Raw genomic sequence first — 16,304 nt, 5'->3', positions numbered from 1 at the left:
ATTTTATTTTAATAAGTGAGTACATAACATACACAAATATATTTATTTAACATCTGAAAACAACTGATTATTGGTTTGTATTTAATACTTCAGGGTGTAAGTGTATTTTTTTTTAAAATAAATAATTTATTATTTTATTCATGATATAAATCACATAGGTAACTATACTGTTAGGAATTTATAAACCATTTGAAATTGTATACATATACTAAAATTTAATTTTTAAATTAATAATTGGATAACTCAATTAAATGTTTATAGATATTTTGTTATTTTTTTTATATAACATACAATTAGATGCAATGATTGTTTTTAAAATTAAATTATGTTATTATTTGAACAATTAAAAAGTAAATTGACACTAAACTTAAACTTAAAAAGAGTTATTATATAGTATTTAATACTATAGAGTAATTAAAAATATTAAAATAATCAAACAGACCAATAAAAATGCCAACTCTTTTGAAGTTACTACAGTAAATCTTTATTATACTTGGACATTTTAAGTTTACAATGAAGTAATAAATAGTGAAATATATTTAAATAAGGTGCATCAATAAACAAGTACCTGCAGTCCTTAAGGCTTTAATTGCATATTAAGTAAAAGCATATTTGATTAACACACGAGTATAAAAATTAATCATTAGTTTAGATTACAAAATTAAAATGTCTTAATAATCAATGATCATACAGACAATATATAATGAATTCAAGTTCTAAGCTGATAGATATTAAGGAATAGTACTCATGTATACGTTTAGTTGAGATGGTGATAAATTAGATAAATTACGGATAAACCATGAAGAATAAAGATATTATATATAACCAATATTATATATTATCTTTATTCTTCGTGGGATAAATTATTTGATGTATTAATTGGTACAGAGTGATAAATACGAAAACACAACATTTCTACTGGAACCGTTTTATGTTTTTGTAGCTTGGTATTTAATTTACTTTTTTTTTTTTGATTACAATCCTTATCATACTCCGGGAGAACTACTAGTATGTTGTTTGTTATGTATTTGCCGCAGCACTACCATATTATCATACTTCGCAACACGTCGTGGCGCTGCTGTTTTGTTAACACTGAGATAGTGATTACCGTAGCTTGAAATTTCCTTTAAACATCAATTTTTTTTTCGCTGGTTTTCATGTTTCATCATCATCACTTTCGAACTGACAGTGATTGTTTTCAGTTTCTCGGCACAGTATTAATAATAATTACAATTAATATATAATACTGCGCGTTCTAATACATTTTATACCGTTTTTGTCGCCCGTAGACTCCAATGACGATTTCACGAATCGTGAAAACGCGTGTTTTCGTGCTTTTTGTTTTTTTTATCCTTCGTTTATGATAGGTTGAGTTTATTTTCGACGGCAATAACTAGTTGATTCGGTACTACCGTCGATTGCAGTATAGTATAACCATGAAATCCGGAGCGCTTGATACAGACCATACCCAGGGCAAGGATAATAGATGTTTTTCATGCAGAGTATCCGGTTCGGTTACTTTCCTGATGGTTGCTGCTTATTTTTACTTTGGCTGCAAGCATGTGAAACCCGTGTATTACATTGGAACTCCTAGTATGTATAACACACTGCATTATTATTTTGCATGTAGTTTGAACGCTATAAACAAAAGTCTGTGACAATATTAGTGTTGTGAACTTTAATATTTCCATATCATACTGGTGTTGCGAACCTACACAATGGTTCGATGTTATGAAACGTTTTTGAAATTATTTAACAAAGTGATTAAATAATCATGTAATATTTACCTAGGACCAAGTCACTATCTATGGCCATTTTTAGAATTTTTTCACACATCGATTATTTTGCCTATGATTATCTAAATATATTGAAAGTTTAATCTTGTATACTTAAAAACTGATTCAACTCTTGGTTAAAATTAAATTGTTAAAGCTATATGTTATATGTTTTTTTTTCGTGATATAAATTATTTCACAACTTATTATTATTATTTGGTTTTAGCTTTTAATATTGCAAAGAAAAATTCATCTTTTGTTAAATAATAAATCAGTTGCACTTGGCACCCTCTATAAATCTGTCTAACTCTGTACATATAAGATTATTTAAATCTCTATTTATCATCATATCTGTTAAAAATCATTTTATGGAATTTATTATTCTTAAAATTTCTCTATCCTCGTATGGTACTAATATTAATTCATTTGCAGTTATTATGTGAAAATCAAAACAAGTTGTAAGATTAAAACATTCTTGATTCAAACTAATGCGTGTTTGTATATCTAAATTTATGTTTATTTCTTGCAACAATTGATTGTTCCTATCCATTGAGAAGTTTATCTGTTTTATATTGATCTCTAAAGTATAAAAACGTGTTTAATTTTATCTGTATTTCGTTACACCAATGACAATACCACCACGTATCTACATTTTACCAATGGTTCATCAGAGTGAAAAAATTGAATAAAATATATTAACAATTATTATACACTTCATTTTTTTTTTCATGTTTAAATTAAAGTTATTATTTTACATAAAATTCTTTAAATTTGGTTGCTGTTTAAAATTTAGTGTAGTCATGTGGTATTAACTAAAGTTTTTGTTAGATATACCTGTTATTGAGCAGTGCTTTAACTCGGTTGAAATGTATAAAAAAACTAATAGTAGGTTCCTAGTAATTACTATTTAATATACTTATGGATAAATAAAAAAAAAGTTCATAAAAATCAACATATCATTATGTAGCTTCTTGTTTACTTTTATGTAAAACAGATTTGTTCCTATTGCACACTGATAGCCTAATTACTTGGTATGTAAAACTTAATAGTTAACACTTTAAAGTTTTAATAATTAAACATTTTTAAGGAACTTAAAATTAGACAGTCTTACTATTTCTAATCACAATGTTAGATATTTTGGTAAAATAATAAAAATTAATAAAAAAAAAAAAAAGCGGGTAAGTCGTGGATTTCGCTCTGCTGTACAGTAGGTTACAAGTGGGTTACTGTAATGGATGGAATTAAATTTGAATCCTAATTTGAATATTACATCATTGTATACAATAAATGATTCTGAGCGGAAACGGTTTATCTGTCTAGGATATATTACAGATTATTAAAAAATTTCAAATCTTAGATATAAAAGGAAAATTTTTTATGAATTTCTAGCATAAAATAATTTACGAATTTTCGTGATTTTTACATAATATATTGTAAAAATTCAAACTTTGAATGCTTATAAAAAAAAATTGTGAGTATGTATTTCTTTTATTTTTCAACTTCTATTGTAAAATTATGTTAGGAGCCTTGTATTAAATTTTCAAATCTTAGAATTAAAAAGAAAAACTTTTATGAATTTCTAGCATAAAATAATTTGAACATTGCCGTAATTTTTACGTATTTAGTAAAAATTTGAACTTAAAATGCTTATAAATAAAAAATGTGACTATGCATTTCTTTTAGTTTTCAACTGCTATTGTAACAATATGTTAAGAGACTTGTATTAAATTTCCAAGCTTTTCTACCCAACAAATAAATTTTTATCGATAATTATAGTAAAAAAAAACTAAAAAATTTGAAAAATTAAAATATCAGTTAACAGCTCAAAACAAATCAAAATATTTTGGAAATTGTATCAAATATATAAAAGCGGGTAATTCGTGGATGTCGCTCTGCTGTACAGTAGGTTACTGTAATGGATGGGATTAAATTTGATTGCAATGATAGGTATAATTGTATAAGAAAAACTATTCTGAACGGAGATGATTTGTCAGTCTAGGATATATCATATTTAAATATTGTCATATATTCTATTTTGAAACAAATATTTTATTTTTCAATTAAGACGCATTTTGCATAAGGCATGGTTAATCAATTAGTGTAGTTATCATGTAGTTATCATAATTCATGATACCTTATATTATCATAGATATACGAATACCTGGTTTGAGGATAAATCGTTATCATTACGCGATTTCATAAAAATTTAAAACTCAAACGCTCAAAACATTTTTTCCAATAATGACGCTTCAAATTTTCTCTATAGCTATTTGAAGCAAAACTTATGGAAAACTTGGTGTTAAATTTTATAACCTTAGATATAAATACAAACAATATTATGAATTTTGAACTACAAAATAATTTGCAAATATTCATGGTTTTGACGAATTTTTGTCAATATTTGAAATTCAAATGCTAATAAAAATTTAATTTGAATTTCCGGTGGACATTTTTTTTGTGATAAAGATTGACAAATTTGTAAGGAATCTTGTATTAAATTTTCAAATCTTAGATTAAAAAAGAAAATTTTTTATGAATTTCTAGCTTATAATAATTTGCGAATTTTCGTGATTTTTACGTATGTTGTCAAAATTTAAATTTAAATGCTTGTAAAAAAATAAAACCGGGTAAGTCGTGTATGTCGCTCTGCTGTACAGTGGGTTACTGTAATGGATGGAATTAAATTTGAATCCAATGATATTATGTCATTGTATACAAAAAACGATTCTGAGCGAAGACGTTTATCTGTCTAGGATATATTATAGATTATTAAAAATTTTCAAATCTTAGATTTAAAAAGAAAAATTTTTATGAATTTCTAGTTTGAAATAATTTGCGAATTTTCGTGATTTTTACATATGTTGTCAAAATTCAAACATCGAATGCTTGTAAAAAAAAAATTGTGACTACGCATTTCTTTTATTTTTCAATTTTTATTGTAAAATATACTATGAGCCTTGTATTAAATTTTCAAATATTAGATTTAAAAAGAAAAATTTTTATGAATTTCTAGTTTGAAATAATTTGCGAATTTTCGTGATTTTTACATATGTTGTAAAAATTCAAAATTTGAATTCTTATAAAAAAAAATTGTGACTATGTATTTCTTTTATTTTGCAACTGCTATTGTAAAAATATGTTAGGAGCCTTGTATTAAATTTTCAAATCTTAGAATTAAAAAGGAAAACTTTTATGAATTTCTATCTAAGATAATTTGAACATTGCCGTAATTTTTACGTATTTAGTCAAAATTTGAACTTTAAATATGGAGGCGATCTTAATCAATTTTTTTTTTAATCTGTATGGATTGTGGAGATGTTCATATTCCAATTGTATTTATATATAAAGAAAAAGAAAATATTGAAATCATTTGTAATATATTTTTCACGTCGCACACCAGAGGTGATACAGCCAGACTTGGCGCAAATGTAAAAATTATAAATACAAAAAAAAAAATAATTAAAATTATGGCCACATATTTGTTGAAGTTCCGGCGTGGTGAGCGAAAACTTATTAGCCCTGTCACTCAGGTTTGTTATCGCTCCGCCATCCATAGGTATAACAATAAATACATCGTACAAATAATCCAATAATTCGGCGAAAAAAACGTACCATTATTACTATAAAATACCTATAATAGTCCGTCGTTTGTTCGTGTTTGAAATGAATTTTTATACTTTTTTAATATTGTAGGTACCTATTTCGGTTGAAGTATGGCTTTTGGGTCCGAGAAAAATATCCGAAAAAATTACAAGTCCTTATCATAATTTAGCAATCAGTGTGACCGCCCGAAGAAATATTAAAACTATAATTAAAATATATAATAATAATATATAAGTATATTATATAGTATATTATTATTATATTATATATTAAGTTAATTTGCATAGTATAATATTACGCACTATTTTAATATGCTAAATATTCAAATTACGTGAAATTCCTATACTTCCTATATTATAATAACTATAATAAAAAATAAGCATATAAAATCAAATCATAATAGCTAAGTATACATACCTATAAAAATTGCATGTATTTAATGTATTGTATGTATTTAACACATTGTATTACTTTTTTAGTTAAGTATACTAAAAATGTCAAAATATCTTATCACAATAATGATTTTATTTTCGTACGCCGCCATAGAAAAACGTCCCGCAGTCAAAATTTCGATTTTTCGATTTTCCGACCGTTTTTCACGGACGTGTATGGCTATTGGGTCTCGATAAAAATGTCAAAATATCGAAAAAAACCTTAATGATTGTTGTATTATAGGGAATAAAAAAGGCCGTTACATATTTCTACTATATTATTATGTTTATTTCAATGTATTTATTTTATTGAAATTAAATATAAATATATATTGATATATATTATATCTACAGACTACATTAAATAGGTAGTAACTATATTATGTATTTATAAATTAATGTACTTGCGCAGCGACTTTATTCTGAATTAGTTCTGAAATTAAAACATATAATACAGTTTTTTTACATCTACTTATACCTATATAATATTATGAAAAAAAATTTCAAAATTTCATTAAAAAAATTTCAAAATATCGAAAAACGTCTAAGAGGTTTTTCGTTCGTGTACCGTAGTAGATAAACGTCACGTAGTCGGATTTTCGATTTAAGTACTTGTACTGAGTGAGTACTTTAAATACTTACCCTGCATTTCAGCACTCAGGGCATTGACAATTCTCAATATTACGGGTCATTGGATTAAATCCGATCCCGGGATATGCACGTGCTATATCAGACATGAATCGTACAAATTGGTCCTGCACAGTACCACATCTTTGCAGGATATTTGTACGGTACATCCATTCACCAATATACGAATCTGCAACTGCTTTTGAATTGCACCTTATTAAAATTCGTTTTAATTCTCTCCAAGCCCGTTCGATATGCTGTGTGTGGTACCGCAATGGAGCAAGTCCGTTATTAGGAAGGCCCCCCTCCCATTGCTTATCATAACATTCAGGTGTAAAGCGTCCTGCTGGCACCCACAAAGGAGGCAAATGTTTAGGGGGTTCCATAAAATTTGTCGAGTGATTAACAACACCATGACCGCTAAAAAAAAATGTTTATCCTGTATATATATATATATATATATTATATTGTCAAACTGCATGATCGTCAAAATTACAAAATAATATATAAATAATTTTTGTATAAATATTGTTTTTTCAATGTATGTTACGTTAAAAATGTAGTGTCTAGATTGTAGTATTATATTGGCAATATTTTAATTTAACATTAAATTTAAATTTAAATATTTGTAAATTGGTAGCTCAAAAATTCTTATATAATTACCTAAATATCTGACCACAAGGATTATAGCCTCTCCACATATCACTACAGATAAATGTGTCATCGTCTATATAAGTCTGCATTATTGACAATAGCGTATCTGTAGTTCTGTCGGGAACAATTTTACCAAACACTTTTTTAGTCGTACGACTTATACCGCCTACAATTAAATTTTGAAATAAAATGTAAATATTTTGTTTAAAATACGTTTATTAAATACATTTTAAATTAGGTATTTATTAATACCAAAAAGCCAAACAGCATTCCATGTCATTACTCGTCCCACATTGTATTTGGCTTTAAACAAATGTGTCTCATCTACTTCCACGATGTCTCGACTACCTCCTATTAATATATAGTCGTGGTTTGCAATTTTCGTAGCAACATCGCGGAAGTACTCGCAAAATGCTAACGCAGTTTCTTTTGAAACTTGAACCTTTTGTTAAAAAAGGAAAACTAATTATTTTAAATTTACGAAAAATAATTCTATAATCATGTATATATTTTTGTATAATACGGTAAATATATGTTAATAATAAATACGATTTTTGATTTTAGTAGATTTAATATTTTTGTATATTTAATTTAATATTACCTATGTAATATTAAAAATAAAATTAGATGCAAAAATAATAATTTGCGAAATAAGAGCCGATCTCCTGATTATTAATATTTTTAAGTGTAAAAATTAAGTATTAATATTTACCTCCTGTTGGATAGTGGATGTATTGGATTTCATTATCCAAAGGTACGCCATTTGTACTATTTTATGTGTACCCAACTCTCCTGCAGTATGTACATATTCCAAAAAAGTATTTTTGGTAGGTGAAATTTTGTGGCCTTCAGAGCACTTGAACCTATATTTTAATTTGCGACTTTGGTCTGCCACTTTAAACATACACCTACCGCAGTGACATTGAGGGATGTCAAATTCACCAGGTATTATACCAAAATGAATGAATACAGATTCACCTCGTATACTTGCATTAACATCAGTACCTAAATAGGCACCGAGTGAAAACACTGTAAGGTGGTTAGGCAAAAGTAAATTATTTAACTCCATACTACAAAGACAAATATTTGTATATTGGATAGAACAGCTAGTTCACGAATGCTAACTAATAATATTCTAAATTTCTAAAAGTTGTAAACGATAATCAATTATAGTTATATAATACCATCATAATAGGTTTTCAAAATAACGCACGATAAGAATAATTGAAATTACAGGAATTAAATATAATAATATAATTTATTATTTTGCACAAAATATGTGAGGCTTTGGATGTAATACGTAAAATACTTTATTTATATAATCCTTGTGGTCAGATATTTGGGTAATTATATAAGAATTTTTGAGCTACCAATTTACAAATATTTAAATTTAAATTTAATGTTAAATTAAAATATTGCCAATATAATACTACAATCTAGACACTACATTTTTAACGTAACATACATTGAAAAAACAATATTTGTATAAAAATTATTCATATATTATTTTGTAATCTTGACGATCATGCAGTTTGACAATATAATATATATATATATTATATAGGATAAAAATTTTTTTTTAGTGGTCATGGTGTTGTTAATCACTTGACAAATTTTAAATGTAGAGTAATTAGGTAATATAAACAAATAAAAAAAAAAAATTAAACTTTTGGTTCATAATATTATATAGGTATAAGTAGATGTAAAAAAACTGTATTATATGTTTTAATTTCAGAACTAATTCAGAATAAAGTCGCTGCGCAAGTACATTAATTTATAAATACATAATATAGTTACTACCTATTTAATGTAGTCTGTAGATATAATATATATCAATATATATTTATATTTAATTTCAATAAAATAAATACATTGAAATAAACATAATAATATAGTAGAAATATGTAACGGCCTTTTTTATTCCCTATAATACAACAATCATTAAGGTTTTTTTCGATATTTTGACATTTTTATCGAGACCCAATAGCCATACACGTCCGTGAAAAACGGTCGGAAAATCGAAAAATCGAAATTTTGACTGCGGGACGTTTTTCTATGGCGGCGTACGAAAATAAAATCATTATTGTGATAAGATATTTTGACATTTTTAGTATACTTAACTAAAAAAGTAATACAATGTGTTAAATACATACAATACATTAAATACATGCAATTTTTATAGGTATGTATACTTAGCTATTATGATTTGATTTTATATGCTTATTTTTTATTATAGTTATTATAATATAGGAAGTATAGGAATTTCACGTAATTTGAATATTTAGCATATTAAAATAGTGCGTAATATTATACTATGCAAATTAACTTAATATATAATATAATAATAATATACTATATAATATACTTATATATTATTATTATATATTTTAATTATAGTTTTAATATTTCTTCGGGCGGTCACACTGATTGCTAAATTATGATAAGGACTTGTAATTTTTTCGGATATTTTTCTCGGACCCAAAAGCCATACTTCAACCCCTATTTCTGATTATCCTATTTTTTTAAAAAATTTTTATCAATATATTATCGAATTATTAAATTAATAAATATCAATAAAACAAACTCATTATTTTTTATTTATAGGGAGAGTGTTGTACCTTGGACTAATGTATATATTTAATAAAATATTGGGAGAAAACAAAATCTCATGGATGAAATATACGTCATTAGTCCTACTAAAATAAATAATTTAGATAATGATAAGAAAAATGCTCGTATTTTTTTGATTAAAAGCAAACCATTTTCTTATCCCAAAAAAAACAATTTTTAAATTTTAAAACACGATTTGTTATGTTCTTATTTTTCATCTCAAATTAATAAGGTAAGTGTTAACCTGTGTTAAATATTGTATTTAATTGATTGGTGTGGTCCTTTGTTACAACATAAATGTACAAAATGCCTAAAAGAGCAATTACTTAAAATAGAACTTGAATGTACGATGGACCAAAAAAAAAATTGTACCTTGGACCACCCATTAATTGTTTATAAATTAATACTTCATTACGAATTATTATTTAATTGCTTGTAGATTAGTACAGTTAAAATGCCTAGAAGCAAACGAGGAATTAAAAGAGTATTACCCAATCAAACTGATTTGGAGTGTGCTGTCAATGGTGTTAAATCAAAGAGTCTAATACTATCAGAAGCTGTGAGTATTTATAATGTATCTAAAACCACATTATTACGGTACATTAAATTGTTCAAGAGTTCAAATACAGTTACTTATAAGTATACATCCAACATAAATCATCGTAGAGTATTCACAGTAGATGAAGAAAATTAATTAGTTGAATATTTAAAAATGTCTGCGAGGTTACATTACGGTCTTACCAAAACTGATACTAGGAAATTAGCATACCAGTTTGCAGTTAGTAATGGTAAACATGTAAATGAATGGGATAAATCTGAAAAAGCTGACAAAGAATGGATGAGAGGTTTTTTTAGTCGCAATAATACACTATCCTTCAGCTTTAATAAATTTAATGTTAGTGCTTTTTTCAACAATATTATTAATTGTTTATCCCGAAGTCATTTTACTCCCGATAGAATTTACAATTTGGATGAAACAGGGAATTCTACAGTCCATGTACCTCCTAACATCATTGCCACTAAGGGGAGTAAACAAGTTGGCTGTATTACCTCAGGTGAACGGGGAATAAATGTTACCATGATTTGTGCTATAAATGCTGCTGGCAACCATGTTCCACCTATGATTATATTTCCAAGGAAAAATGTACAGTGCCTATGTTGTTACAAGTACCACCGGGTACAATTGGAGGTGCAAATCCATCTGGATGGTCAAATGACTTAATATTTGTCCAGTACTTGCAACATATTATTAAACATACTAAGCCATCTGTTGAAAATAAAATCTTACTAATAATGAACAACCATGAATCTCATATAACAGTAGAAGCTATTAAGTTGGCTAGAGAAAACCATATCAGTTTTTTAACACTTCCACCTCATACGTCCCACAAACTGCAGCCTCTTGACCAAACAGTATTTGGCCCTTATAAAACTTTCTATAATCAGGCTGTAAAGGAGTGGATGGTGGAAAATAGGCGTCCAATCACTATTTATAATATAGGTGGATGTATATCAAAAGCATATGGTCGAGCATTTTCTGTTCAGAATATAATAAAAGGATTTCAAGTGAAAGGCATTTATCCTTTGAATGAAGGGATTTTTGGTGATGATGAATTTCTACCATCCTATGTGACTGATCGCCCAATCTACAACAATAATATAACTGATGACATAACCCAAGGTGTAATTCAAACAAAACCACAATCTGGCCCATCTAATAGTTTGATGACTATTGAAATGGAATCAAGACCTGGCTCATCTAATAGTTTGACAATTGAAACTGAATCACAAACTGGCCCATCTAATGAATCTGATGAAACACATCCACTGCCTACCCAAATTACTCCAATATATAATCTAGGCATATTAAAATCAATTGTTAGTCCAGAAGACATACGACCGTTTCCCAAAGCACCTGGAAGAAAACTGAATGTGACCCAGAAAGGTAGAAAAAAGGGTAGAACCCGTATTTTAAAAGACACTCCAGAAAAATATGAGGTAGAACTAAATAAAAAACAAAAAACACTGACAAAACCAAAAATTAAAATAGTTGAAAAAAAATCTATTAGAAAAAAATTAAAGTTTGCGACTATTGATGAAAGCAGTGAAGAAGATTGTGAAAATCATAAAATAACTTATGATGGTAATGATGATGATATGATAAATGAGATTAAAGAAATAGAAAAAGATCAAAGAGAAGAAGACTATTTACTCAGAACCAAAATTAAACAAGGTGATTTCATTCTAGTTAAAGTTAAAGGGAAAAAAAGATGTCTTCACTATGTGGCTGAAGTTATTGATGTAGTTATTATACCATCAATTATTTTCATAAGACAAGCAGCAACAAATTTATTGATGGCAAAGAGGATCATGATGAGGTAACAAATAATGAAATAGTGAGGAAACTACCATTACCAATACTAAGTGGTGCTTCTGAACGTCAAATATCACAAATTTCATTTTCAATTGACTTCTCTTCGTTCAGTTTGTTTTTAAAAAGTATTTTAGTAGGGAGTTACAAGTTATTATTTTATTTATTTTATTAACTAACTATTAATTAAAATAGTTACCAAATACTTATTATAACAAGAAGTCTGTTTTTTAAGACTAAAAATTGTTATTACATTGTTATTGTTTAGGAAAGTACCTAATTTTATTTTGTTTATATAACTTGAAGACTGTTTCTATGAGTTTATTTTTAAGACTGAAAGAGTTAATTTATTACCTATTAAGTATAAATTAAAAGTTGTTGTTTATTTTTTAACTGTTTTATTTGCTTTATTAACTAACCATTAATTAAAATAATTACCAAATACTTATAACAAGAAGACTGTTTTTTTAAGAATAACAATTGTTATTAATATTGTTAATGTCTAGGAAAGTACCTAATTTTATTTTGTTTTCATTCTGTTTATCATAAAAAAAAAATAAAGACTTAAAAGTTAACATGTGACTAAAGTTTATTTATTTTATCTAGGTACCTTTCTAATTATTGTGTATAATTATAGGTAGTTATCTATAAATAATATTAAATATATTTAGTAACTATAATAATTGATATAAGTAATAACTAGGTATTTGTAACTAATCAAATATACCTATAATATAAAATTAGTTTTGAAACGAAGTATGCATACCTATTTCAATGCAAATCAAGGTACAACACCCCAAAACCAAGGTACAATATATGTTGTACCTTGGACCATTTTTTGTGGTTTAAAAAAAAAATTTAATTTAAAAAATAATTGATATAATGGCTTTAAAAAAAATTACCATATACTCATGCGTATTGTCTAAATGGATAGTAAAAATGAACATTTAATATTCAAAATTGAAGGTACCAGATTTTTTTTGTAAAAATAGTGCCAAGATACAACTCTCTCCCTACAATGTATTTGCGACACTAAAACGCAGCCTATGGATATCGTTCAGCTAATCATGGTAATCGAAAAAATAGCCGTAGTCTCGTATAACAGAGAAGTACCCTCATTTGCTTTAATTTTGCATCGTCTCTTGCTTCATCATTTCATCAGACATCAACAGTCATTCGACATTGAACAACTATATGATAACTGGAATACTCACCAGCCATAAGACCAATGCCATAGTCGGAGATTTGATATTTTTTTTTTTTTTTTTTGGGAGGGGGGGGCTAAAATAATTCCACAAAAGTGACTCGCAGGTGTGTTTAAACTGTAAATATGTTATGCCTGTGTAATTCTTTCCTCATACATACATGGGAAATAATTCAAATTAAATAATAGCAATTTCAATTAACAATAATATTAATATAATAATTGAATTTTATTTTAAAATAATGTATCTAATTTTTAGATGCAAATGCTATAAGCTAGGGAATACACTTTTAGTTAATACATTTTTCATGGTTTCATATTCATAGTTAGTTTCACTATCCTTAATTCCTAATTGTAATAAACTGTTCTTCGCCACTATCATCTCTGATTGAATATTTAGTTTTGATAATGTAGTGATAACATCGCCTACAGGTATCAGTAGTCAAGGATGATGTTTGGAAGGTGACTCTTAAGTTAATTTAAACAACGTGGAATTCTTCTTAGTTAGATTATTTGATTATTTATTTTGACAAAACATATATTTATTTATAAACAAGAAAGCTGAATTTATTTAACAAGTTAAGTATTCTGAATGACTCTAATATTTTCCAAGTTCAGAATATTATTTTATGAGAATTTTTCTAAGTCCAATTTAATAAATTAAAGACAGACTGGCGTGAAGGTGCTCTGGCTAGTCTGGTCAAGTCGCGTCTGAATACAGGCCGTTTTGGGGTCTCTTATATAGTGCTACCCACTACTCCCCATAGTCTACTTGCTCTTGTCGCTGTTCTCACGGATGTGGTATAATTATCTAGACTGACGGGAAATGTTACTCGCCCACTTGAAAGTCAAATGTGCATCCTGTGCAGCTGCAGGTCTCGATAATTTATATTATTAATAACATTAAAAATATATATTATTATATTACATGTGAACATTTGGTTCTTGGTACTTTTGTAGTGATGCATAATCCTACGTCCTGTGCACCCTTAATGAGAACATTTGTATAGTCGTCTGCTCACATGATTTAGTATGTCTCTAATGTTAATGATTTCCACGAAATGCTTTCTCTCCTACAATTACAAAGTTGGTGGCACCCTACCCTAGCTTGGTTCGGCTAGTACCTAGTTGATCGTGAACTATACAATGCGGGAAGCTAGTCCATAGCAATAAATTCAATAAACCCTAAAATCAGTTAATATAATAAAATGTAATATCACTTAAACATAGGATGTCAAAAAAATATTAACTTACTTGATAATGATCAATGAAAAACTAACTTTCTTCATAATTCAATTTAAATTAATTATCAACAGATTCACCCATAGCTAAACTATCTGTTGAAAATCTTTCCTTCAGCCTTGTCACTATTTTATGTAACAGAACATAATATGCTTTTTTCTCCTAAATTGTAAATATATTTTATTAATTATTTAAATGCTTTATAAATAATGTAGTAGAGTAATTATTTACAAAATTATACCTTGTAATGGATTATCAATAACAATATTATTATCAGTAGAAAATGTATTTATTACAAACCAAATTTTAGAAAAACTTTCAACTGTTCTAGAATCTTAAAAACTTTTGATTACGGCTTTAATAATTTTTACTGAGTTGCCAAGAGTCGCAGACTTCTCTTGAAATTGATTTATTAAAATATTTAAGATTGTTAACCATTTGCGTAAAAGAAATGAATTAACAATGAAATTTCCTTTTTTTTTTATAAGTTAGTATTCCTATAAAATTATAAGAATCACACATAAATAATTTACAAATTATAATGTGAAATTACAAAAGCATTTACCTAATGCTTCATTTGAGTCCTTATCTGATTCATTTTCAATTTCATTGGTTAATATTTTTAATATTCCTTTGTAATTAATAATCACAGCTTCACAATTCCTGTAACGGCTATTCCATCTTGTATCACTTAATTTTCTAATTGTTTTTTTCTTAATATCAAGCTTATTTTGAATTTCAATTAACTTTTGGTTATTGGTTGGATTAAAAAAATGTAGACAAAGTGCTTCCAATGTATTAAAAACACATCTAGTATCCTTAAAATTATATAACCATATTTAACCTGCTTTATAATACTAAGTTGTAAATTACTGAATTAAAATTTAAAATTAATTACCTTCACAATTTTGCACATATCTAATATCATCAGATTTATTCGATGTGCCATTCAGTGTGTGTATATTGCAAATCGATTGTTTGATTAAATTTTTGCCTGTACACCATTAAAACGCCCAGAAATTACACTAGCCCCATCATAGGACTGTGCTACCTGGGGACTTAACTTGCATTGTTTAAGATATTGTAACATGAGTTGACTTAAACTTTCTGAGTCTGGTTTCATAGAACAATCGATAAAACCAAAAAATCTTTCTTTTATTTCTAATCTCTTACAATATCTTATATATAAAGCCATCTGTTCTTCTTTAGAACACCTGCAAAGTTACAATTCAAATAATCAAATTGACTATACACAATTTCTTAACAATAAAATTTATGTATTAAATATATTACCTAGCTTCATCGCACATGATACCAAATATGCCTATATCATTGACTTCTTTTATAATAGTTTCTCTTAATATATTAGCACATATACTTATTAATTCATTTTGAATTCCGTGGCTTGTATGGTTGGTCTTTTCTTTATACTTCTGAGCAAATTCAGGGTAAAATTTTGCTAACAAATTGCAGGTTTCTTTAAAATTTCCTAAAGAGTATTCATTTATTATTATTTATTTTTTTTAATCTGAATGCAACTAATCAGTAAAATAGAAAATACCTTGATTAAGTGAATCGATGGATTCTTTGTGAACTCTGAATGTCATACCTTGCCGAAACCAAAATAGTGTTACTTCACTGAGGGTTCTTATATACATAGATTGCTTTCGATTAACAGTTTATGTTGAGATGAAATTTGAGTCAATACAGTACCTACCATTTTTTCAGTTTCTTTATACTCCATCCACTTTTCCATACAAGTAATATGATGTGTTGTTGGTTAATAT

At 27.1% G+C, this 16,304-nt stretch overlaps 3 protein-coding genes across 9 annotated transcripts in view; 2 read left to right on the top strand and 1 right to left on the bottom strand.

Moving 5' to 3' along the window:
* LOC149059339 (uncharacterized) overlaps nucleotides 1-980 on the bottom strand; it is a 33,628-nt gene extending 32,648 nt beyond the window's left edge. For 2 of the 3 annotated variants that reach the window (XM_089227091.1, XM_089227093.1), the window contains exon 1: nucleotides 569-976. The gene's annotated coding sequence lies outside the window, so the exon portion shown is untranslated. Of the gene's footprint in view, nucleotides 1-568 lie in introns of all 3 variants that reach the window. The other variant, XR_016191600.1, reaches the window with a different exon arrangement.
* A 53-nt stretch (nucleotides 981-1,033) lies between these two features.
* LOC107171921 (uncharacterized) overlaps nucleotides 1,034-16,304 on the top strand; it is a 41,249-nt gene continuing 25,978 nt past the window's right edge. For 2 of the 5 annotated variants that reach the window (XM_089227143.1, XM_089227140.1), the window contains exon 1: nucleotides 1,051-1,593. The gene's annotated coding sequence lies outside the window, so the exon portion shown is untranslated. Of the gene's footprint in view, nucleotides 1,594-16,304 lie in introns of all 5 variants that reach the window. The other 3 variants (XM_089227127.1, XM_089227135.1, XM_089227133.1) reach the window with 3 other exon arrangements.
* On the top strand, nucleotides 9,521-12,525 carry LOC149059338 (uncharacterized). The gene is made up of 2 exons (XM_089227121.1): nucleotides 9,521-9,932; nucleotides 10,140-12,525. Exon 2 carries the CDS (start codon nucleotides 10,856-10,858, stop codon nucleotides 12,080-12,082), a length of 1,227 nt encoding a protein of 408 aa, XP_089083247.1. The 5' UTR covers nucleotides 9,521-9,932; nucleotides 10,140-10,855; the 3' UTR covers nucleotides 12,083-12,525.

Source organism: Diuraphis noxia, unplaced genomic scaffold (genome assembly GCF_037042655.1).
Source record: "Diuraphis noxia isolate RWA-SAM2 unplaced genomic scaffold, SU_Dnox_SAM2 contig0001, whole genome shotgun sequence".
NCBI lineage: Eukaryota > Metazoa > Arthropoda > Insecta > Hemiptera > Aphididae > Diuraphis > Diuraphis noxia.
Note: the sequence above shows the minus strand (reverse complement) of the source record. Positions and strands in the feature narration are given on the sequence as shown.

Bases quoted from the DNA above. Each gene is read 5' to 3' on its own strand.
- LOC149059338 (XM_089227121.1), top strand. From the start codon at position 10,856: ATGTTGTTACAAGTACCACCGGGTACAATTGGAGGTGCAAATCCATCT.